Genomic DNA, 25,858 nt, shown 5'->3' with positions numbered 1-25,858 from the left:
GATTGATGGATGGATGTAAATGTTTACATTTATAAACAACGGATGAGGTGGTGACTTGTCCAGGGTGTACCCCACCTTCCGCCCGATTGTAGCTGAGATAGGCACCAGCGCCCCCCGCGACCCCTAAAGGGAATAAGCGGTAGAAAATGGATGGATGGAAGGTTGATTGGCAACACTAAATTGGCCCTAGTGTGTGAATGTGAGTGTTGTCTATCTGTGTTGGCCCTGCGATGGGGTGGCGACTTGTCCAGGGTGTACACCGCCTTCCGCACGATTGTAGCTGAGATAAACACCAGCGACCCGATAGGGAATAAGCGGTAGAAAATGGATGGTGCTGTTCTTTTACTGTTTGTGTATTTACTGTTTGTAAATGTTTACATTTATAAATAATGGATGAGATGGCGACTTGTCCAGGGTGTACCATGCCTTCCGCCCGATTGTAGCTGAGATAGGCACCAGTGCCCTCCGCGACCCCAAAGGGAATAAGCGGTAGTAAATGGATGGATGGATGGTTTATATAAAATCAGGAATGTGTAATAAAATGTTGCAGTACATGCTTCCAACCGGTAAGTGGCAGTAATGGCAGCAGCAAAACCACCCCAGAAGAAGAACACAAAGCCGCGCGTTGACTGCCACCTTGTGGCGGAAGTGTGCCAAAGACGACGTAAAGAACGGCATGAGCTTTGTTGACTCACCACAAAATGTAGATAAACTGGTAAATACACTTTACTAAAAGTGTTATTTATTCATTTTTTTTTTTAAATAAATCCCACTTTTCACCAAGCGGTCAACTTTACACGGACGTCGAGCGGCTAAGCTAAGGAGCTAGCTGGCGAGCTGACCCCGGCCATGGACCCGCTGAGCATGGTGGAGGACGAAGTGGCTCTGGAGGGTCTGGACGGCATCACCATCCCCACTTTGTGGATACGACTCCGAGACCGGACGCCGAAGTTCCCCCTGAAGCTGGACGACAGCACGAAGGAGTTCATCTGGAAGTCGCTGGTCGACAACGGCGACCTGACGTTCTACCTGCTGCCCGCCGAGAGGGAGGACGTCGTGCTGTACGACAGGTACGTGCGTCCTACTAATGGCCACTAATAATATGAATGTGACAACACATTCATAGTATTAATAAAACACATGGGATTTAAACAAGGAGTGATTATACTTGAGATAGAAGGCCCAAACTATCCCAAAACTGTCGACAAACCAGCCATAATAGAGTGACAAGTTGAGTTTATACCCAAAAGTTATATTTTGGTTTCATCTGACCACATGACATTCTCCCAATCCTCTGCTGTATCATCCATGTATCCATTTTGGTATAAACTCAAATCATCGTGTTTGGAGGAAGAAGAATACTGAGTTGCATCCCAAGAACACCATACCTACTGTGAAGCATGGGGGTGGAAACATCATGCTTTTGGGCTGTTTTTCTACTAAGGGGGCAGGACGATTGATCCGTGTTAAGGAAAGAATGAATGGGGCCATGTATCGTGAGATTTTGAGCCAAAACCTCCTTCCATCAGTGAGAGCTTTGAATGGTTGACCAAATACTTATTTTCCACCATAATTTACAAATACGTTCTTTAAAATTGCTACAATGTTAATTCCTGGATTTTTTTCCCACATTCTGTCTCTCACAGTTGAAGTGTACCTATGATGAAAATTACAGACCTCTGTCATCTTTTTAAGTGGGAGAACTTGCACAATCGGTGGCTGACTAAATACTTTTTTGTCCCACTGTAATAACACTAGTATGATAATTCTTTGTGTCTACATTAAAACATTCTTGTTCATACAGCATTAATATAAACTCATTTTAAACGTTAATGCAGAGAAGGAAACCACAACTAAGTAAATTGACCAAAACTGTATTTATTAAACAGTTATTAATCAATCAATCAATGTTTATTTATATAGCCCTAAATCACGAGTGTCTCAAAGGGCTGCACATACCACAATGACATCCTTGGTAGAGCCCACATATAGGCAAGGAAAACTCACTCCAGGACGTCGGTGACAGTGACAATGATGACTGTGAGAAACCTTGGAGAGGACCGCATACAGTGGGGCAAAAAAGTATTTAGTCAGCCACTGCCCTCGCCTTTTTTTTTTGTTCTCTAGTCCTTCACTCTTACTATCCTCATCCACGAATCTTTCATCCTCGCTCAAATTAATGGGGAAATTGACGCTTTCTTGGTCCGAATCGCTCTCGCTGCTGGTAGCCATGATTGTAAACAATGTGAGTATGCAAGGAGCTTCCCAACCCGTCACGTCACACCCACATCGTCTGCTACTTCCGGTACATGCAAGGCTTTTTTATTATCGACCAAAAGTTGCAAACTTTATCGTCGATGTTCTCTACTAAATCCTTTCAGCAAAAATTTGGCAATATTGCGAAATGATCAAGTATGACACATAGAATGGACCTGCTATCCATGTTTGAATAAGAAAATCTAATTTCAGTAGGCATTTAAGTATCCTGTCTTTGCAGTCTATTCAATTTGAATATAAGTTGAAAAGGATTTGCAAATCATTGTATTCTGTTTTTATTTACCATTTACACAATGTGCCAACTTCACTGGTTTTGAGTTTTGTATTAGTACGTTTAGGTGTGCAAGTGCGGGATTTGCAACTCAGCCTGAGTGTTGTTTCACGTTTTCAGGTTCAAACGCGTCCCTGAAAGTGGGTCCATAGAAGACAGGAAAGATGTGTATCCGGTGCACATCATACAGGAGAACAAGGAGGGGATCCAGGGCTCCTGCGCCCTGTTCCACCAGAGGAAAGACATCACCTCGCTTGTCCGCTCCCAGTCGCTCGCCCCGCTCGTCAGCGTGGACGAGGCTTTCAAAAAGTCAGCCTTTTGACTCAATGTCTACTTGAAATCATGACAGAACAAATCTACAGATGAACTCCGTCTCCTCCCGCAGACACGGCAGGAAGCTCGTCATCGTGGCCTCCCAGACGCTTCGGTTCCGGGCGCTGATCGGCAGCGAGAGCGACCCGGACATCAAACTGGTGGACTACTCCTACTGCATGCTGGAGCGAGTTGGCCGGGCGCGCTGGCAGGGGGAGCTCCAGAACGAATTAGTCCAAACCTATCAATTCTACAAGTAGGTGCAATCATGTCCAATTTCAAATGGTGTCCTCGGCGAACAACACTGTGTCCGGCAGGGTGGACGCCCGCAAGCTGCACTACATGAGGAAGTCTCTGGTCCAACACGGGCTGATCTCCACGCAGGCTTTTAACCAACGCACGGCGTCAGGACAGCAGATGTATTCCATTCATCTCCTGCTCAAACGCTTCCACGTCATCAGGTGTGCTCGTGTCTCCATCCAATACCAAGTGTTGGCAGCATCCACAGTACTCTTCACATTTTCAACATTGTTGAACGAAACAGTCGAATCCAAATTATAATAGGAGGGTGTAAAAATATTCATTTTACAGTTTTTTATTTATCTCCTTCATTGATGCGCATTTTTGATCAATTAACAATTAAACTTTAGAAACTAAACACATATTTACACTCCTTTGCTTGAGAAGAAACAGGATGAAGAAGATATATTTCCTGCCCTCTTCAACATAATAAGTACTCTTACTTAATAGATAGCCCAGATTCACAAGCATACGCTATCAATTAAATATCTAACTGATTTCCTATGATTGAATTTGTAAACAATAACAACTAAAGATTTTTAATAATAAAAAAAAAAATGTAATAATTCACTTTGTATGTGATGAGGTGGCGACTTGTCCAATCCAATCCACTTTATTTGTATAGCACATTTAAACAACAATAATGTTTCCAAAGTGCTGCACAGCCATGTTAAAAACAATTGTAAAAAAATAAAAATAAAAAAATAAAATATATATACTTATATATATATATATATATTATGCTCCACCAATGACTGAATAAAAACAAAAAATAAATAAATATAAAAACAAATATGATTAAAAACTATTTTAAAGGGTAAAACCAATTAAAACAGTAAAATACATATCAAAGTGTATAAAAAACACAGAGGACAACAGAGAACAGAGGACCACACAACTCATGTAGTGTTAAAAGCCAAAGAATAAAAGTGGGTCTTAAGACGAGACTTAAAACACTCCACTGTGGAAGCAGTTTGAACATGGAGCGGCAGAGTGTTCCAGAGCTTAGGGCCGACCACAGAGAAGGCCCTGTCTCCCCTGGTCTTAAGTCTGGTCTTGGGCACCACGAGCTGGAACTGGCTCTCGGACCTCAGAGCGCGCGCAGGAATGTAAATTTGGATGAGGTCCGAGATATATTGAGGTGCCAGTCCATGTAAAGATTTAAAAACAAACAGCAATGTTTTAAAATCGATTTTAAAATGAACAGGGAGCCAGTGCAAACTCTGAAGAATTGGGGTTGTATGCTGGCGTTTCCTGGCCCCTGTTAAAAGTCGTGCTGCTGCGTTCTGGACTAACTGCAACCGGGGGAGAGAGCTTTTTGGCTAATGCCAGCATAAAGTGCATTGCAGTAGTCCAGGCCACTTGAAATAAAAGCATGCACGACTTGTTCAAAAAGGTTAAAAGATAAAAACGGTTTAACCTTTACTAAAAGACGAAGGTGATAAAAACACGATTTTAAAACGCCATTGACTTGTTTGTCTAGTTTAAAATCGCTGTCTATAGTGACGCCAAGGCTGGCGACTTTGGGATGTCCAGGGTGTATCCTGCCTTCCGCCCGAATGCAACTGAGATAGGCGCCAGCATCCCCCGCGACCCCAAAAGGGACAAGCGGTAGAAAAATGGATGGATGGATAGATCGCTACTAGGGCTGTGAATCTTTGGGCTCCACATGATTCAATTCGATTCTTGGGGTTAATGATTCGATGCAGAAATAACTTTCGATTCAAACTCAATACTTTTTTTAATAACATTGGGTGCCAGTTCTATGATTAACTACATTCCTCCATTAAATAGATAAACATCTATTTCTATATTGAAAAAAAAAATTGGTTTTGATTGACATTTAATAAAGTCAAATAAAATAAGGTAACAAGGTAAATATCCAACATTTGTATTTTCTAAAGTAAATCTGTGATAATCTACATCAACAATATGATTTTCCTCAGTGGCTGGACAGGTCTTATTGAAAATAATAATAGTTATAATAAATACAAAAAATTATTTTAGATTTTTTTTTTAATCAATTAAGAATTGTTACAAATAAGAGTTGCTATTAATCTGAATTTTTTTTTTTTTTGACTTCCTAGTCTTTTTTTATTTATCTACTTTGTTTACATTTAAGTCAATATTCTTAAATTATTGATATTTATATGGCCTATGGAAAATTAGGACCAGGGGAAATATATATTCCATCCCATCCATCCATCCATTTTCTACCGCTTATTCCCTTTCGGGGTCGCGGGGGGCGCTGGCGCCTATCTCAGCTACAATCGGGCGGAAGGCGGGGTACACCCTGGACAAGTCGCCACCTCATCACAGGGCCAACACAGATAAACGGACAACAATCACACTCACATTCACACACTAGGGCCAATTTAGTGTTGCCAATCAACCTATCCCCAGGTGCATGTCTATATATATTAAATATATTTTTATTTCAAATGTAACCTTCCTCTGGTTATAATCCCCTCAGCTATGAAGGCAGAAAGGAAAGGAAATGTCCACACAAGCATGGAAAACACTCAACAAAATTGTAAAATCACGTTGAAAATTTAACAATAAGCTCTTAAAATTAAAAGTGCACATATAAGGAATATGTAAGAAATGCTTAATAAAGTGTAAGAAAATAGTGTGAAAATGTAAACATGGAGAAACCTGAGAAGAATTATTTTCTGCAGGTTTAGTGCCAAGAAGTTACAGCTGTGCTCTAAAGGGTGAGCACGGCTAAGGTGGTGTGGTATTAGCGGTGTTGGTGGGGACGAGCACCTAGCATCTTTTGCAGACCACATTGGTCTGACGACGGTCCAATTTTTAAAAAATCCACAAAAGTGCCATACTGACTTTTCCTCTCGTATCCATATTTTTTTGTTTGTTTTTACTTCCTCTTTTCACCCAATGCAAAGAATCAACCGCCAGGCAACAAAATGGCACAACCAAACGTCATAGTTGTTACCGTTACCTGATTGACTGTTAGCGTGTCACTCCCACTGATCAGTTATCACTTCCTGCTTTGCTGGGTTACCAGAAAGCGAATGTCTTTGTTCATGCAACTTCCGCTTTCTTCCAATGAACAGGAAAAAAAGAATAGACTTTATTTTTTATTGATATCAATTGTGTCCATAGTGATATCGTTTTATTAGTCTTTCTGGACATTGCGCTACTCGCGTGCTGCACACAACTGTCACCTAAAGAATGTCTGACTTGGCCATGTGCTCCTTGCAGGAGGTCCAGGAACGACTTACTGATGCAGCTCGTGTCCGAATTCCTGCAGAAGACACCCGGCCAAATGGCGGCCATGGTCACCGTTAGAGACCACCTGGTGCGTCTTTCCTTCTTGCTTAGCGACCGTTGTCGTGCCCGTCGTGTTATTGACGGCTTGGCGTGTTCTGCAGAATGTCCCAGAAGACATGTGCAAGCGCGTGTTTCAAGCCATGGAAAAAGCCAAGCTGGTGGATTATTGCAGCATGCCGCTGGAGGACTTGGTGGATGAGGACGGGTCCCTAGTTAATAGAAGAGGTAAAGCACAGTGATCCATTCATTTGACTCTTTTTCAAGATTTGTGTTTGGTAAACAATATCCGAATGATAATTCAAATATGGGTTTTAATGTTTGGCATCAAAATGTAACAAAATGTTAGCTAAACACAAGATATAATCTTTTATGATGAGATTCAACACTCATGCAGTTTGAACATGTTAAGTAAAATGTGAAATCTGGATGCAATCCAGATTCAGTTTGGCTAGTTCCATTTGAAATAAGCTTCATCAGGCAGAGATGATTTTGTCAATGTTTTGCTCATAAGTAATGTTTGCTCAGAAGTATTTTTTTTTACTGTATCTCCATAAATACTCATGTAAAATTTTATTTTTGAAATATTTTAGTCAGAAATGTTCACACAATTGAACAAAAAAATTATATTCCAAAAAATTGTGGATTCAAATGTTCACACAAATAAAACAAAAAAAATACAAAAAAAGATAAAATACTGCTACTTGAAAAAACAAAAACTAAAATGTTCACACAAAAACGTATAATTACGGAAAATACAAATCAAATGCTGCTACATTTACGTTTCTGTGACAAAAATGTCTACAAATTAACCCAAAAAAATACGTATATAATATTGATATTTAAAAAAATGTAGACAAAAATATTCACACAAATAAAATAAAAAATTCAATTATTTAAAAAAAAATGTAGACAAAGGGTTCACATAAATAAAGAAAAACTAAATTATGTTATTCAAAAAATTTAGAAGAAGGGTTCACACACATAAACAAAATATGTAAAAATTTAAAATACTGACAATTTAAAAAAAATGTCCAAAAACCTTCACACAAAGAAAACCAATAGTTACAAAAATATAAATACTTATGCATCAAAAACTGTAGACAAACTTTTTTCATCCATCCATCCATCCATTTTCTACCGTTTATTCCATTTGGGTGGTGCCTATCTACAAATACTAACAGATAAAAAAATTGTAAACAAATGTTCATTAAAAACTGTTAACAAAATATAAAAATATAATTCCTATGCAGCAATAACTGTTGACAAAATGTTCAAAAAAACTATAATATAAAAATAAAATATTAATATATCAAACATTCTAAACAAATGCTCATTAAAAATAGTTACCAAAATATAAAAATAAAATACTAATTCATCACAAAAAAAAAAGTTAATTAAAAACTGTTCATAAAATATCCATCCATCCACCCATTGTCCCTTTTAGAGTGGCAGGGGGTGCTGGATCCTATATCAGCTGCATTCGGGTGGAAGGCGGGGTTGTTATTGATGCATAAGAATTTTGTTTTGATAAAATATAAAAACACAATTGTTATGCATCATAAACTGCATAAGAATTGTTTTTATAAAATATAAAAACACAATTCTTATGCATTAATAACTTCTGACAAAATATTCATAAAAGAAAAAATATATATCAAATAAGATATCAAATATAACTAATATATCAAAAATAATAAACAAATGTTCATTAAAAATGGTTACTAAAATATGAAAATCAAATACTAATAAACCAAAAACTGGAGACAAAATGTTTATTGAAAAAAAGGATAAAAATAAAGTACTAATACATCAAAAATGGTAAATAATGCTGTTACTTGAAACAATGTACACAAAAATATTAACACAAAAAAATACAAATCTAAAAACTAAATACTGATATGTAAAAAAATTGTTGTAGAACATTTTCACACCAGCAAAAATAAACCAAAATAGTTACCAAAATATGAAAATAAAATACAAATGTGTTCACACAAACACTAATAATTGCAAAAAACTGAAATACTTATACATCAAAATTTGAAAACAAAAACAATCCCACAAACAAAAATTCTTAATGATTTGCAAAAGTAGATCCACAACCTATTTGTGAGCTGTTCTTACCTTCTCAGGTAAAAAAGTGATGGTGCGCTGCTTGAAACACCGCAAGGCATACACGGGAAAGCGTAGCATCGTAGAAGATGAGGATGACGGCGAAGAGGACGAAACCAACGGTTCTAAGAGAGATTTCCCTCCGATGGGCCGAGTCATGGAGAAGGATTTAATGTTCCAGGCCTACCATCACGGTGCGTCCCGCCACCAAATCAATGCAGCTCTCGTCGGATTCTTGGTAACACATTTCTCTCCTGCAGTTTTGTCCAGCGGGGACAGTGGACTCTCTCAGTCCGCCCTCCGTTCACAGATGAACATTGGGAAGCTGGAATCTCGCAGTCTTTGGCGGAAGATGGAGCGGGACGGCATCGTCAAGGTTAGATGTGTGCCATTTTTTTTTTCAAGTTTTGAGTTTAAAAAGACAATTTCTCATCGATACACATTACGATTGGCTTACAGCCATGTGCAAAGTGCAAACTTGAAAAATAACAAGTACCATTTTTACCTTGTTTTCCTGAGTAGTCTAAAACCATTTTGTACGAAAACTAACAGTTCTTCCATAAGAAGTCATGTAAATCCAAATAATTTGTTCCAGACACCCTAAACACATTTTATAGAGAAAATTATAGTTTTCAATGCAAAAATTGTATAAATGAAGAACGAAATGTATAAATGAAAGGTTGACATAATCTTTACCTTTTATTGAAGACTCTTGGTGGCAGATGGGGAGGAGAGCGCCAACTTTGTACTTTGCTGTTTCTTTCTCACCTTTTTTTGTCAGAGTGCTGGTAGTCGCAACTTTCTTTGGCCCCATGGTGGATTATTTTGTACTTATACTCAATAACCGACATAATTCAGTGGAATGATACACAAATAAATACAAATAATTAGCTTGGTGTGTGCAATGTTTAGAGGTACGAAACCAAAGCAGTATAAAAACTGGGGTTAAAAAAACAACAGAAAATTTTGTGGAAAACCCAACATTGAAAAAGTAGGACGTACGCAAACCGAGGTAGAATTGTTTTTGATGAAATACATTGTGTGTAATTTCTCATTTGCGAGAAATTAACAGCAAAGTTAAGACAGCAGAGTAAGAATCAAGTTTTTACTCAACATTGTTGTATTTTTTATTCATGTGTTTCCTGAGCTGTCAAATGTATCTCACCTTTTGCGCCTTGCAGGGCTTCATGGTAGACGAAGGCCGGCAGAGGACCACAAAGTTCATCAGCCGCAGGTGTGCATCCTTTTCTGGATTTCTGGTAGATCTTTCTGAAATTGACATTGGAATGTGTGGATCACGTATAGAAAATAAACTTGCATACGCTTTAGAGTAGTCTGTGTACAGCTTATACGGCAGTATATATGAACATAAATCAATACACAGCCATTATTGACTAAATATGTGGCAGCACAAGTGCCTTTGAGTAGCAAGAGACTTTAATTGTGGTCCTGTGTCGTGGTCTGTCGGGACGGCGGATTTGCGGTATGATAAAGAATCCAAGCACACTTCCAAGATAACATCTTGATGAGGAAGATGAAGGAGGTGGCGTGGACAAGTACGTCTTGTTCACTCCTGAACACAATTAAACATTGGTGGCGAAGTAAAGGAAGAACACAAGCAAACAAACATCCACTGTCTCCAGTAGTGATGTTATTAGGAAGGAAGGAAACATCCACTATCTACAGTAGGGATGTTATTAGGAAGGAAGGACACATTGACCAGCTCCAGTAGTGATGTTATTAGGAAGGAAACATTCACTGACTCCAGTAGTATTGTTAATAGGAAGGAAGGAAACATTCACTATCTACAGTGGTGATGATATTTGGAAGGAAGGATACATTGACCAGCTCCAGAAAGGATGTTAATTGGAAGGAAGGAAACATCCACTATCTACAGTAGTGATGTTATTAGGAAGGAAGGACACATCCACCAGCTCCAGAAGTGATGTCATTAGGAAGGAAGGAAACATCCACTTTCTCCAGTAGTGATGTTATTAGGAAGGAAGGAAACAACCACTATCTACAGTAGTGATGTTATTACAAAGGAAGTAAACATCCACTATCTCCAATAATGATGTTATTAGGAAGGATAGAAGGAAACATCCACCAGCTCATGTAGTGATGTTATTAGGAAGAAAGGAAACATCCACCAGCTGCAGTAGTGATGATGCTATGAAGGAAGGAAGGAAACATCCATTAGCTGCAGTAGTGATGATGCTATGAAGGAAGGATGGAAACATCCACCAGTTGCAGTAGTGTTTTCATCATGAAGGAAGGAAGGTAGAAAGGAAACATCCCGCAGCTCTAGTAGTGATGGAGTTATAAAGTAAGATAGGAAACATCCACCAGATCCAGTAGTGATATCATCATGAAGGAAGGAAGGAAGAAAACATCCCCCAGCTCCAGTAGTGATGCCATCATGATGGAAGGAAGGAAGGAAGGAAGGAAACATCCCCCAGTTCTAGTAGTAATGTCATTATGAAGGAAGGAAACATTCCCCAGCTCCAGTAGTGATGTCATCGTGAAGGAAGAAAGAAAGGAAACATCCCCCCGTTCCAGTAGTGATGACATTATGAAGGAAGGAAACATCCACCAGCTCCAGTAGTGATGTCATCATGATGGAAGGAAGGAAACATCCCCCGGCTCCAGTAGTGATGTCATCATGATGGAAGGAAGGAAACATCCCCCGGCTCCAGTAGTGATGTCATCATGAAGGAAGGATGGAAGGAAATATCCCGCACATCCAGTTGTGATGTCATTATAAAAAAAGGATGGAAGGAAGGAAACATCCACCAGCTACAGTAGCGATGTCATTATGATGGAAGGAAGGAAACATCTATTAGCTGCAGTAGTGATGATGCTATGAAGGAAGGATGGAAACATCCACCAGTTGCAGTAGTGTTTTCATCATGAAGGAAGGAAGGTAGAAAGGAAACATCCCGCAGCTCTAGTAGTGATGGAGTTATAAAGTAAGATAGGAAACATCCACCAGATCCAGTAGTGATATCATCATGAAGGAAGGAAGGAAGAAAACATCCCCCAGCTCCAGTAGTGATGTCATCATGATGGAAGGAAGGAAGGAAGGAAGGAAACATCCCCCAGTTCTAGTAGTAATGTCATTATGAAGGAAGGAAACATCCACCAGCTCCAGTAGTGATGTCATCATGATGTAAGGAAGGAAGGAAAGATCTCCCAGTTCCAGTAGTGATGTCATTATGAAGGAAGGAAACATCCCCCAACTATACTAATGATGTAATAATGAAGGAAGGATGGAAACATTCACCAGCTGCAGTAGTGATGTCTTCATGAAGGAAGGAAGGTAGGAACAAAACATCCTGCAGCTGTAGTAGTGATGTAATTATAAAGTAAGATAGGAAACATCCACCAGCTGCAGTAGTGATGTCATTATGAAGAAAGGAAGAAAACACCCACTAGCTGCAGTAGTGTTGTCACCATGAAGGAAGGAAGAATGGAAGGAAACATCGCCCAGCTCCAGTAGTGATGTCATCATGATGGAAGGAAACATTCCCCAGCTCCAGTAGTGATGTCATCGTGAAGGAAGAAAGAAAGGAAACATCCCCCCGTTCCAGTAGTGATGACATTATGAAGGAAGGAAACATCCACCAGCTCCAGTAGTGATGTCATCATGATGGAAGGAAGGAAACATCCCCCGGCTCCAGTAGTGATGTCATCATGATGGAAGGAAGGAAACATCCCCCGGCTCCAGTAGTGATGTCATCATGAAGGAAGGATGGAAGGAAATATCCCGCAGATCCAGTTGTGATGTCATTATAAAAAAAGGATGGAAGGAAGGAAACATCCACCAGCTACAGTAGCGATGTCATTATGATGGAAGGAAGGAAACATCCCCTAGCTCCAGTAATGATGTCATTATGAAGGAAGGATGGAAGGAAGGAAACATTCCCCAGCTCCAGTAGTGATGTCATCATGAAGGAAGAAAGAAAGGAAACATCCCCCCGTTCCAGTAGTGATGACATTATGAAGGAAGGAAACATCCACCAGCTCCAGTAGTGATGTCATCATGATGGAAGGAAGGAAATATCCCGCAAGATCCAGTTGTGATGTCATTATGAAGGAAGGATGGAAGGAAATATCCCGCAGATCCAGTTGTGATGTCATTATGAAAAAAGGATGGAAGGAAGGAAACATCCACCAGCTACAGTAGCGATCTCATTATGAAGGAAGGATGGAAGGAAATATCCCGCAGATCCAGTTGTGATGTCATTATAAAAAAAGGATGGAAGGAAGGAAACATCCCCCGGCTCCAGTAGTGATGTCATCATGATGGAAGGAAGGAAACATCCCCCGGCTCCAGTAGTGATGTCATCATGAAGGAAGGATGGAAGGAAATATCCCGCAGATCCAGTTGTGATGTCATTATAAAAAAAGGATGGAAGGAAGGAAACATCCACCAGCTACAGTAGCGATGTCATTATGATGGAAGGAAGGAAACATCCCCTAGCTCCAGTAATGATGTCATTATGAAGGAAGGATGGAAGGAAGGAAACATTCCCCAGCTCCAGTAGTGATGTCATCATGAAGGAAGAAAGAAAGGAAACATCCCCCCGTTCCAGTAGTGATGACATTATGAAGGAAGGAAACATCCACCAGCTCCAGTAGTGATGTCATCATGATGGAAGGAAGGAAATATCCCGCAAGATCCAGTTGTGATGTCATTATGAAGGAAGGATGGAAGGAAATATCCCGCAGATCCAGTTGTGATGTCATTATGAAAAAAGGATGGAAGGAAGGAAACATCCACCAGCTCCAGTAGCGATGTCATCATGATGGAAGGAAGGAAACATCCCCCGGCTCCAGTAGTGATGTCATTATGAAGGAAGGATGGAAGGAAATATCCCGCAGATCCAGTTGTGATGTCATTATGAAAAAAGGATGGAAGGAAGGAAACATCCACCAGCTACAGTAGCGATCTCATTATGATGGAAGGAAGGAAACATCCCCCAGCTCCAGTAATGATGTCATTATGAAGGAAGGATGGAAGGAAGGAAACATCCACCAGCTCCAGTTGTGATGTCATCATGATGGAAGGAAGGAAGGAAACATCCCCCAGCTCCAGTAATGATGTCATTATGAAGGAAGGATGGAAGGAAGGAAACATCCCCCAGCTCCAGTAGTGATGTCATTATGATGGAAGGAAGGAAACATCCCCCAGCTCCAGTAATGATGTCATTATGAAGGAAGGATGGAAGGAAGGAAACATCCCCCAGCTCCAGTAGTGATGTCATTATGAAGGAAGGATGTAAGGAAACATCCACCAGCTCCAGTAGTGATGTCGTTATGATGGAAGGATGGAAGGAAACATCCACCAGCTCCAGTTGTGATGTCATTATGAAGGAAGGAAACATCCACCAGCTTCATTCATGATGTAATTATGATGGAAGGATGGCAGGAAGGAAACATCCACCAGCTCCAGTAGTGATGTCATTATGAAGGAAGGAAACATCCACCAGCTTCATTCATGATGTAATTATGAAGGAAGGATGGAAGGAAGAAAGGAAACTTCCACCAGCTCCAGTTGTGATGTCATCACGGAGGAAGGAAGTATCTACCCGATCCAGTAGTGATGTCATCAGGTAGGAAGTAAAGGAGACATCCACAAGATCCTGCAGTGACATCATCATGAAGGAAGGAAGCATCAACCAGATCTAGTAGTGATGTTGTCATGTTCGTGTGTACTGTTATATGTACTCACTTGTGTTGCCAGATATTTACACGTGAATGACTGTTTCAGTGCATAGTGAATGTACAGTGTACCCAGATAGTGGCAAATAGAAGAACTCTGTATTTTTTGGCAGGTGTGTGGGTGGCCACGACCATCTCCAGCTTTTTGCCAAAGAGAGGCAACGCACAAAGCTTTTTGACTCGTCACCGATGTCGCAGAGCACCCCCAACGCTGCTTCCCGTAGCCGTCGCCCGCCGTCGGACTCAAAGAAGTCGGCGGCCAAAAGGGTTGAAAAACCTCAGCAGTCAAGGAAGAGAAAAGTGAGAAGTTTGGAATTAGAAGAGGAAGAAGAGGCTGGAAGGGAAGTGAGTTTGGATGAAGAAGCGAATGACGGGAAAGTCCAAGAAGAGTTGAGGGAGAGAAGAAAGAGCGCAGAGAAGAAAGTGACATCTGAGACTGAAGATGCTCCTGTTAAGTGTGAGTACTTAACCTCATCAATGCTTTTCTTTACTGGATGAATGTTTTTATCATGTCTCATCACTCAGGTGAGACCCCGGTTCAACCACAGCCTGACACTGTGCCTGCCAGTACGTCAGGTATGCTGAAAGCCAGCATCTCCACTCCATGGCTCATTGAATGAATGAACCCACCTCTTTCTTTCAGAGCAAGTTCCATGTGAGCATGACGAGGAAGAAGCATCCAGCTCCCAGAGCCTGGAGAAGAAAACTTCAGACCCGACAGTGGACATCGTGGTTGTGGATAACCTCTCTGAGCAGATGGTTGGTGTCATTGCTATTTCCTTACAAGCATTGGGAGCTGAAGTGCAACTGAACTCCTCACCTGTTTGATGGCTGCAGGTATCCAAACGCTTGCAGAAAAAACACGAGACCTACCGCTTGCTGAGGAGGAAGAACATCATCACCGAGACCGTGCACAAGAAGAAAATCATAGAAGGCCTTTTTCAGTCAGTCTGCACTCTTCCCCTCAACATGTGATTGTTATGCTAAATAAACCTATCTCCAGGATACAGAAAGTGATCAATAATGACGAGAAGGGCCAAGGAGTGAAGACAAAATGTTGCAAGAAGACGGCACGGCGTCTCGTCCTCACTCTGTCCAGAGAGGGCCTAATTAGGATTTTCAACACCACCGTCATACAAGACGGGATCAGCCAGAAGGTACCAATTAACATACTTGCCAACCTTGAGACCTCTGATTTCGGGAGGTGGGGGCTGGGGCGGGGTCAGGGGTGGGGAGGAGGCGTGGTTGGGGCGGGGGCGTGGTTAAGAGGGGAGGAGTAAATTTACATCTACAATTCACCAACTCGAGTATTTCATATGTATTTCATACATATTTATATATGTAATAAAATAAATAAATATATATAGCTGGAATTCAGGCTCGGGATCTTTCTGTGTGGAGTTTGCATGTTCTCCCCGTGAATCCGTGGGTTCCCTCCGGGTACTCCGGCTTCCTCCCACCTCCAAAGACATGCACCTGGGGATAGGTTGATTGGCAACACTAAATTGGCCCTAGTGTGTGAATGTGAGTGTGAATGTTGTCTGTCTATCTGTGTTGGCCCTGCGATGAGGTGGCGACTTGTCCAGGGTGTACCCTGCCTTCCGTTCGATTGTAGCTGAGATAGGCGCCAGCGCCCCCCGCGACCCCGAAAGGGAATAAGCGGTAGAAAATGGATGGATGGATGGAATTCATTGAGAGTCAAGTATTTCATACATATATATATATATATATATATATATATATATGTGTGTATATATATATGTGTGTGTATGAAATACTTGACTTTCAATGAATTCCAGCTATATATATTTATTTTATTATATATATATATATATATATATATATATATATATATATATATATATATATATATATATATATATATATATATGTATGAAATACTTGACTTTCAATGAATTCCAGCTATATATATTTATTTTATTATATATATATAAATAAAAGAAATAGTTGAATTTCAGAAGGCACCTGTCAAATACACAGTAATAAAAACACAGTTGTTCTACTAACTGTACTGTGCCTGCTGGTTACTAAAAAAAAACACAACAACACTTAAAACGTGAATCGTTGGCCAATCAAAAAGCAACCTCATAACGCTATAGCCAACATTCACCAGGAGATGGCAACAGACAACATGGAATCACTCTGGCGGCGTCGCCATGGCTGTAACTTCCTCGTTCTTCTGCTTCGTCTTCTTGTGTGTGCAGTTTTTTATTAAAATCCGTAGATGTAACGTGATTGGGGAGGCAAGCTCTTTATATAGTGGGAAAGCGGACGGGGAAAACAGGCTGTCCCCACTCAGGTCTGCATGGAGCTGGAGTGGGCATGGCCTCCAGCTCCGGCTGAATTTCGGGAGATTTTCGAAATAAAATTTCTTCTGGGAGGTTTTCGGGCGAGGCGCTGAATATCGGGAGTCTCACGGAAAATCCGTGAGTGTTGGCAAGTATGCCAATTAACAACGGTCACACACAGCCTTGATACTGAAGTTGTACTTTAAAGGGGATCTGCACTTTTTTTGGGAATTGTTCTTATCATTCACAATCCATATGTAGGACAAAAACACTTCTTTTTTTATGCATTCTAAATTGTAAAGTATGAGGTGGCGAAGAATGCAGCTAATGGGAGTACATTAAGTCTTAAAAAACATCCAAAACAACAATACTCCATTTACCTCTCATGACATGAACATTAGCCCTGCGATGAGGTGGCGACTTGTCCATGGTGTACCCTGACATCCGCCTGAATGCAGCTATGATAGGCTCCAGCACCCCCCGCGACCCCAAAAGGGACAAGCGGTAGAAATGGATGGATGGATGGACATGAACATTACTCAGCGATATTGTTATTATAAGTGCCAATCAAAAATTTCACAGATAACCAAATCGTGGCAGTGAAAGCTCTGACGAGGATGCCCAAGCAATCACACAAATACTATTTTACACCAAAAATATATCAATTAATCACTCTTCTTCTTATCCAGAGCCCACAGTTTTTATCTGATCAGAACCATTCCAGTAGCTAAATGTGCAATTTGAGCGGGAATCAATGGCAACCCTATTTTAAACTTCCCAAATATTACAGTTTACCCAGAATTTCAGGGCATTTTCTCCATTGACAACTAATTTTCAAACCTGTACATTTTCTTTATTTCCACTTTCAACACTTCCACTCATCCTGCACATTTTTAAGTAAAAACATTTCCAGGAGTCCCCAGAATTCCCGGTTTTCCAAAGCCCTATTTTCACCCTTTTTTTTCAGATTTATTTAAAAGCGGAACAGTGTGCCGAGGTCATCGATTAAAGTTAAAGTGCACTCTACAGGTATCTTGCCTATTAAATTGCCGGACAAGCTCGCCTATGTCGAAAAACTAAAGTAGTGGAAAAGTAGGCGGTCTTATGCCTGCTCTACAGTCTTTATTAGTAGCAATAATTCAGTTTTGAAATATTATCTTTGGCCTACTTACTGTTGTGTTCAAATGTCTCGGTTGGTAGAGTGGCCGTGCCAGCAACTTGAGGGTTGCAGGTTCGATTCCCACTTGTGCCATCCTAGTTACTGCCGTTGTGTCCTTGGGCAAGACACTTTACCCACCTGCTCCCAGTGCCACCCACACTGGTTTAAATGTAACTTAGATATTGGGTTTCACTATGTAAAGCGCTTTGAGTCACTTGAGAAAAAGCGCTATATAAATATAATTCACTTCACTTCACTTCTATCTGTTTCCGGTGAAAAAGACATATTGTATTGAGGTGTATAACAATAGTCTTGTTTTCCCAGTGAATAATCAAAACACTGTGTCTTACAATACAGTAGTTTTGATTGGACCCCTCTGTGATTTACCCCCATCCCCTATCCTAAATGCAACTGTGTTTGGATAGATTCCTAACTTGTCCCACCCTTCTAAAGACGAAATTAAATATGATTGGATTTTGTCTTTGTCAACATTTTTGTCTCGTTTTTATTTGTTGAATGAATTTTCAATTAATTTTGTCATTGTTTTAGCCAATGTTCATTTGTTTTGATTAGTTATTGTTCTATTTTAGCCAGAGGAAATGATTGATTGAGAATTTTATTAGTAAATTGCACAGTCCAGTACATACTCCATACCACTAAATGGTAACACCCCAATACGTTGTTGTTTAAGTCGGGGTCCACGTTAATCAATTCATGCTACAAATATATATTATCAGCGTAATACAGTCATCACAAGAGTTAAACATCAGAGTATATAAATTGAATTATTTACATTATTTACAATCCGGTGGGAGCGATATGGAGGGGGTTGGGGCGGGGGGTGGTGTTAGGTTTGGTTGATATCAGCACTTCAGTCATCAACAATTATATCATCTGAGAAATGGACATATTAGTTGCCTGGAGGTGTTCTTTTAGTGCGGTTTTGAAGGAGGAAAGAGATGCACTGTCTTCTACACCTGTTGGGAGTGCATTCCATATTGATGTGGCATAGAAGAAGAATGAGTTAAGACCTTTGTTAGATCGGAATCTGAGTTTAACGTGGTTTGCGGAGCTCCACCATGTGTTGTGGTTATGGTGGTCATTTACGTTCTGGAAGTAGTTTGACGTGTACTTTGGTATCAGGGCGGTGTAGCGAATTTTATAGACTAGGCTCAGTGCAAGTTGTTTTACTCTGTCCTCCACCCTGAGCCAGCCCGCTTTGGAGAAGTGGGTAGGAGTGAGGTGTGATCTGGGGTGGAGGTCTAGAAGTAACCTGACTAGTTTATTCTGGGATGTTTGGAGTCTATATTTGAGGGTTTTGGAGGTCCTGGGGTAACAGGAGGTGCATGCGTAATCGAAAAAGGTTTGAATGAGAGTTCCCGCTAGAATCTTCATGGTGCTTTTGTTGACCAGGGAGGAGATTCTGTAGAGAAATCTTCTTCGTTGGTTGAGGAAAATAGGCTCTTGACGATAACTTCGATTTTTAGTCAACAAAATGAACACTTAAAATACACAACCAAAAGTGTATTTTAAGGGGACGGTTTATTAATAAAAAAAAACAATACACATTTGATGTCTTTATTTTGAATGTCTAAAGGCCGGTTTTTAATAGTTTTTTTGATTAAATGCCCGGCCCTACCTGTTCTGACTCTTTCCCACTCAGGTTGAGCTATTTGTTCATCCAAGCATGCAGCCTAACGACAAGTTGGTGTGTGCCGCTATCGAGGAGGTCCGCTTCAGGATCTCCAACTCCTGCACCCCTACATCGTGAGCACAAGTGCAGTCACACACAGCAGTGCACGCAAGGCACGCGGCCGACCTTCACCTCTTCTTCTGTCTATCGGTATTTGCAGCCAGCAGCCGGGCAAAGAACCCGAAGTGACAAAAGAAGAGCCGAGTAAAACTTTGAAGAGCCTCAGCGAGCTGAAGGAAGAATGCTTGAAAAAAAAAGTCCATAAACTGGGATTCAAGCCCACACGAGGTGATGTGGTGGAATCTAGTTTTGGTTTGTTGTGTTCTCTCTTTTACTCTCACTCTCTCTATCAACTTGTAGTGCGAGGACTGGGAAAGACATTGGGTTTCCAGCCGAAGATGCATCGCCTGCATGTTTTTCACAGCTTCCTGTTTTATGTAATCTACGGACATCCCCTGATGCAAAACAGATCATCAGGACCAACAGCAGCCCCTGGAGACGTGCCTGAGGCCAATCAGCAAGAAGACACTCAGCCAGGCGCCGACAAGGACCTTGAAGGAGCAAACACAAAGTCGCCTGATGATGTCTTCGACGGCCACCCTGACTCTGAAACCTGTTATATGGATGTGGCGTCATCGGGCGATGAAGAACTGTATGCTGGTTCCGCAGCAGAACATTTAGAGTGTGAACTAAAAGGTGAGAAACTTTGGGTGATCACTTTTTCCACTTAACAAACCCGATGTCATATTTTTTCTACGTATTCCTGGTAGTTTATTCCGATGAGCCTTCGTGGAAGAGGTTCATCCCGCCTGTGCCCCCACACAGAAAGAGGGGCAGCGGCTGGCTGAGGGTGAGCGACCTGATCTTCTGCCTGCCACTCTCCGTGTTCATTCAGATGATGCAGATTAATTATCAGGTGAGCAAGGAAACACAATAACATATGTTTATGAGTCTTACCTTATTACATATATAATTGTTTCTCGTATTTTAGTAAATGAGAAGATGAAGTCATAAATAATCCAATCCAATCCACTTTATTTATATAGCACATTTAAACAAATATGAGGTATTTAATACAAATATATATATTTTAAAACAACATAATTGTCGTGGCGTGGACTTTGTTTTCCCGTGGTGCAATACAATTAGAGCGAACACTGCGTGAGGTTAAGGACATTTTTTAATTTACCGTATTTCCTTGAATTGCCGCAGGGCATATAGTAGGCGCCTGCCTTGAATTACTGCCGGGTCAAACTCGCTTCGCAAAATAATTAGCGCATGCTTAGTATTACCGCCTGGTCAAACTTGTGAGGTCACAAGTGGCTCTTCCCCTGTCATCATTTTCAAAATGGAGGAGGCTAATTTCAATACCGGTAATTTGAAATCGCATAAAAGGAAGAAGATTAAGAGCTATTCAGTAGGATTTAAGCTCCAAACTTACATCACACTCCAATTTTTACTGCATGCCTTTGGTAAGTGCCAGAGTGAGATGAGGTTTTGAAATAATTAGCGGCAATTCAAGGAAATACGGTAATCAAAAAAAGAACAAACAAAAAGCGCGCACAGAGGAGGTATGAAAACTTGACTATGAAAACAAAAAATAGCACTATGGCACGAATAACAAAAACTTACTTTGAACAAGAAAGTAACCTGGATCATCGGCATGGAAGGCATAGATGGTGTGTAGGAGGTGATGTCGCCAGGCTGACTACCTGGCAACTGCAGGTTTAAATAATGCTGTGGTGATTAGTGAAAACAGGTGCGTGACTCAGAATGGGAAACACGTGAAACTAATGGTTGCTATAGTAACAAAACAGGAGTGAAAAAGCAGGAACTGAGTGTCCAAAAACCAAACAGAACATGACTTAAACAAAAACTCGATCACAGACATGACAATAATGTGGCTAGTGCAGTGGTTCATAACCTTCTTGATCTTTGGCCCAATCAAATATTAACAATTAATTAATAATTTGACTCTTGATTTCAGTCATATATAACCCACTTACAGTTTACAACCTTTGCAAATTATATTAAACCATGTTTCAATCACCAATATTTTTTTTTTTTTGACTAAACCTTAGGATTAGAGCTCAGGCTATTTAGATAAGTAAACACTAAATGGTGAATAGTTGTACTTGTATAGCGCTTTTCTACCCCTTTTTAAGGATCCCAAAGCGCTTTGACAGTATTTCCACATTCACCCATTCACACACTGATGGCGGGAGCTGCCATGCAAGGCACTAACCAGGACCCATCTGGAACAAGGGTGAAGTGTCTTGCTCAAGGACACAACGGACGTGACTACGATGGTAGAAGGTGGGGATTGAACCAGTAACCCTCAGATTCCTGGCACGGCCACTCTCCCAACTTCGCCATGCCGTCCCCACTAGCCAAATATACTGCATAAGAAGAGACCTTAAATAACATAATTTCCATCCATCCATCCATCTTCTTCCGCTTATCCGAGGTCGGCCTAAGCAGGGAAACCCAGACTTCCCTTTCCCCAGCCACTTTGTCCAGCTCTTCCCGGGGGATCCCGAGGCGTTCCCAGGCCAGCCGAGAGACATAGTCTTCCCAACGTGTCCTGGGTCTTCCCCGTGGCCTCCTACCAGTTGGACGTGCCCTAAACACCTCCCTAGGGAGGCGTTCGGGTGGCATCCTGACCAGATGCCCGAACCACCTCATCTGGCTCCTCTCGATGTGGAGGAGCAGCGGCTTTACTTTGAGCTCCTCCCGGATGGCAGAGCTTCTCACCCTATCTCTAAGGGAGAGCCCCGCCACACGGCGGAGGAAACTCATTTCGGCCGCTTGTACCCGTGATCTTATCCTTTTGGTCATGACCCAAAGCTCATGACCATAGGTGAGGATGGGAACGTAGATCGACCGGTAAATTGAGAGCTTTGCCTTCCGGCTCAGCTCCTTCTTCACCACAACGGATCAGTACAGCGTCCGCATTACTGAAGACGCTGCACCGATCCGCCTGTCGATCTCACGATCCAGTCTTCCCTCACTCGTGAACAAGACTCCTAGGTACTTGAACTCCTCCACTTGGGGCAGGGTCTCCTCCCCAACCCGGAGATGGCACTCCACCCTTTTCCGGGCATTTCATACTAAATTATTTATGAATATGTTTAACTCAAGTGTCAATAAGATGAAAGTTGAAATGAAAATATAGCTTCACCATAAGTCATAATTTTTGCGCTTAGGAAACATCTCAATGGTGCATTCCACTTGTACTAGGAAGTCAGAATTCCAGAGTTCCTAGTGAGAATTTGAACTTGAACACCCCTCGAGGGCGGATTTCTGAATCTGAAAGTCGGAGCATCCTCAATAATCCCAAATTGGCTTCAAAGATGGCTGCTCTGGTTGTAAACAATGATATACGCTTCTACAATATTCAATATTAGCACTTCTCATTAGTTTTGATAGGGATCAGGACATCGCTTCTCACTTGCCTGTGTGTGTGTATACAGCCTACGTTATTACTCGTAAGACTAAGCTCTCTTTACCCACAGGTTGATGGTTTACAGGATTATCTGAACGACCCTGTGAAGCAGCACCACCTGATCAGACAGCTGCCCGTCGAAATGAGAAGAAAGCTCTTTTATAAACGGTAACTACACAGCGGGCGCCCCAACCCGACTAGACCGTCTAAACCAGGTGTGTCCAACTCATTTTAGCCACATGGAGGAAAATCCATTCCAAAGTGGGCTAGACTGGTAAAATCATGGCATAATAACTTACAAATAAAGTAAGCTTCATATTGTTTTGTTTTTTTTACTTTGGCCAAAATAGAACAAGCACGTTCTGAAAATGTAAATATCAGAAATAATCCTCTTGACAAAACACCTCAAGTTAGTTGAAAATTCTGAGGAAAAAAAGGGTGCGGTTTCAAAAACTCAATGAACGTAGACTTTGTCTCACAGTATCTGCAAAGCTTTAAGTCACAGTTGATCTAGGACTGAAAAAAATATAAAATAAATAATGAATAAATAATAACACTTATTGGTATCAATGACGTAATTTGTCATTTACAAAAATGAATCCTCTGCTAATTCAACAAACCATACAAATGGAGGTAGAAACTATTCAAGAGGTTTGAGTTACACTTTCCGTCCGTCCACTATTGTCTTTTTTTGACAGAATCATATATTTTCTACCGCTTATTCCCTTTTGGGGTCGCGGGGGGCGCTGGCGCCTATCTCAGCTATAATCGGGCGGAAGGCGGGGTACACCCTGGATAAGTCGCCACCTCATCACAGAGCCAACACAGATAGACAGACAACATTCACACTCACATTCACACACTAGGGCCAATTTAGTGTTGCCAATCAACCTATCCCCAGGTGCATGTCTTTGGAGGTGGGAGGAAGCCGGAGTACCCGGAGGGAACCCACGCATTCACGTGGAGGACATGCAAACTCCACACAGAAAGATCCCGAGCCTGGGATTGAACCCAAGACTGCAGGACCTTTGTATTGTGAGGCAGACGCACTAACCCTTCTTCCACCGTGAAGCCCCTTGACAGAATCAATCAATCATAAATAAATAAATGATAAATGGGTTGTACTTGTATAGCGCTTTTCTACCTTCAAGGTACTCAAAGCGCTTTGACACTACTTCCACATTTACCCATTCACACACACATTCACACACTGATGGAGGGAGCTGCCATGCAAGGCACTAACCAGCACCCATCAGGAGCAAGGGTGAGGTGTCTTACTCAGGACACAACGGACGTGACGAGGTTGGTACTAGGTGGGGATTGAACCAGGGACCCTCGGGTTGCACGCGGCCACTCTCCCACTGCGCCACGCCGTCCCGATCAATGTTTATGTATATAGCTCTAAATCACAAGTGTCTCAAAGGGCTGCACAAGCCACAACGACATCCTCGGTTCAGAGCCCACATAAACATTCTAAGAAAATTAGGGTGCTAAAGCATGATGTGTTTGAAGCTCTTTTACGTTTCATTTTGGTCAAGGGGGAGGAGCCGCAGCCACGCTTTACTGAGTACCTCTTACTTGGCATACTTGCTGTGTCTCACAGAATAACTATTGCGACATCCAGTGGGCACATTTAAAACAACACATTTTTTCATAAAAAAATTGCAGCTCATTTTTATACTTGGCAAACTTATCTGAAACCTGTTTGTGAGCATGTCAGGCCGTACGTTTGACACCCCTGGTCTAAACTGTGTCTTCACTGGTTCTTTACAACAGGAAATACCTATTTGTCGTCATTGAGAACCTGCAGAGGTTGGTCTACATGGGGCTGGTGCAGTTTGCTCTGACGCAGACAAAGTTTAATGATCAGGTGCGCGCAGGAGATGTATCCTGATTTGCATGAAATATATCCGTTCACTTCTCTTCACTCAACTTCATTGCTGCAATGCATGTTTGCATTTATCCAGACGCCGTTTTACCTCAAGCGCAATGCCACCATTGTTGACACCAGCAACGCGGAGCCTCACTACTGGCTGATCACGGAGCCCAGCGACAAGCCCTTCGAAAGACGCCGCTACACGTTCAACACTGCCGACGATGTGGAATCTTACTGGTTTGACCTCATGTGTGTCTGCCTCAATACGCCACTGGGTACATTTATTATTTATATAGCTCTGAAGTATAATTATTCACAGCACTATTGATGAAACTGTTTATATATAAGACATTTTTCTTTGGGTTTCCATTACAGGGCTCAGCCGCTATAGGAAAAGTGCCTCTGAGAATGAGGGGAAACCTTTGTTTATGCCTGAGCGTTACACGTTTGTAGGATTGGCGAATTTGCTCAAGTAGGTGATTTTGCTCGGAGGGATATTTTGTTCTTACCGTTTGCTTAGAAGTACACTTCGAAAGAAATCCAAACTGAACATTCAATGTGTTCCTCTGATAATGTCCAGCCGAAAGCACTTATTTTTTAATCTTCGACAGAGATTGTGTCTCCGGGGAGCACTATTGTGCACTTCATCCGCATTTTACATAAAAGCTGTAACTCCAGCCTTGTCCAATGTAAAAGATGCTATTGCTTGTATTCGTCACGTGACTTCTTTACGGAAGTGAAAAGCAGCATGCAAACTATCCAAGTACAAAAAAAGGCTTGAATCTTCCTGCAAAAAGCAGATGCAAGCAAAAAAATCACACTATGCAATGAACTAGTTCCCTACACTTAATCAAAAAAAGATTTGTCGACTGATATCAAGGATTATTCGTCAGTCGTATTCCCAGACACATCGAGCGATTGTGCTCCAGACGTCATTCTACAAGACAAAACCCAATGAAAACCTGGGAAAGCATGGGAGACTACAACATCTTTGTGTGTGGCTGGGTCAAGGACATTGGGTATCAAGACTCTCCAGAATACATAATGATCGTTTTTGCTTGGTTAAGGTTGCATTTTATGATTTAACTTTGC

At 41.3% G+C, this 25,858-nt stretch overlaps 1 protein-coding gene across 2 annotated transcripts in view; it reads left to right on the top strand.

The window, feature by feature from the left end:
* The first annotated feature begins 613 nt into the window (after window positions 1-613).
* LOC133560672 (general transcription factor 3C polypeptide 1-like) overlaps window positions 614-25,858 on the top strand; it is a 50,618-nt gene continuing 25,373 nt past the window's right edge. Inside the window, exons 1-22 of one of the 2 annotated variants that reach the window (XM_061913467.1) lie at window positions 614-1,070; window positions 2,669-2,857; window positions 2,934-3,116; window positions 3,178-3,321; window positions 6,383-6,479; window positions 6,553-6,676; window positions 8,581-8,754; window positions 8,821-8,936; window positions 9,742-9,794; window positions 14,398-14,741; window positions 14,810-14,860; window positions 14,928-15,043; window positions 15,122-15,228; window positions 15,288-15,441; window positions 19,416-19,519; window positions 19,606-19,733; window positions 19,806-20,141; window positions 20,216-20,361; window positions 22,961-23,058; window positions 24,667-24,760; window positions 24,858-25,041; window positions 25,142-25,238. In XM_061913467.1, the coding sequence (XP_061769451.1) occupies window positions 850-1,070; window positions 2,669-2,857; window positions 2,934-3,116; window positions 3,178-3,321; window positions 6,383-6,479; window positions 6,553-6,676; window positions 8,581-8,754; window positions 8,821-8,936; window positions 9,742-9,794; window positions 14,398-14,741; window positions 14,810-14,860; window positions 14,928-15,043; window positions 15,122-15,228; window positions 15,288-15,441; window positions 19,416-19,519; window positions 19,606-19,733; window positions 19,806-20,141; window positions 20,216-20,361; window positions 22,961-23,058; window positions 24,667-24,760; window positions 24,858-25,041; window positions 25,142-25,238 (3,260 nt within the window). In that variant the 5' untranslated portion in view covers window positions 614-849. The remainder of the gene's footprint in view (window positions 1,071-2,668; window positions 2,858-2,933; window positions 3,117-3,177; window positions 3,322-6,382; window positions 6,480-6,552; window positions 6,677-8,580; window positions 8,755-8,820; window positions 8,937-9,741; window positions 9,795-14,397; window positions 14,742-14,809; window positions 14,861-14,927; window positions 15,044-15,121; window positions 15,229-15,287; window positions 15,442-19,415; window positions 19,520-19,605; window positions 19,734-19,805; window positions 20,142-20,215; window positions 20,362-22,960; window positions 23,059-24,666; window positions 24,761-24,857; window positions 25,042-25,141; window positions 25,239-25,858) is intronic. The other variant, XM_061913457.1, reaches the window with a different exon arrangement.

This window comes from Nerophis ophidion, linkage group LG01, assembly GCF_033978795.1.
Source record: "Nerophis ophidion isolate RoL-2023_Sa linkage group LG01, RoL_Noph_v1.0, whole genome shotgun sequence".
Taxonomy (NCBI): domain Eukaryota; kingdom Metazoa; phylum Chordata; class Actinopteri; order Syngnathiformes; family Syngnathidae; genus Nerophis; species Nerophis ophidion.
This window is presented reverse-complemented; position numbering and strand designations above follow the sequence as displayed.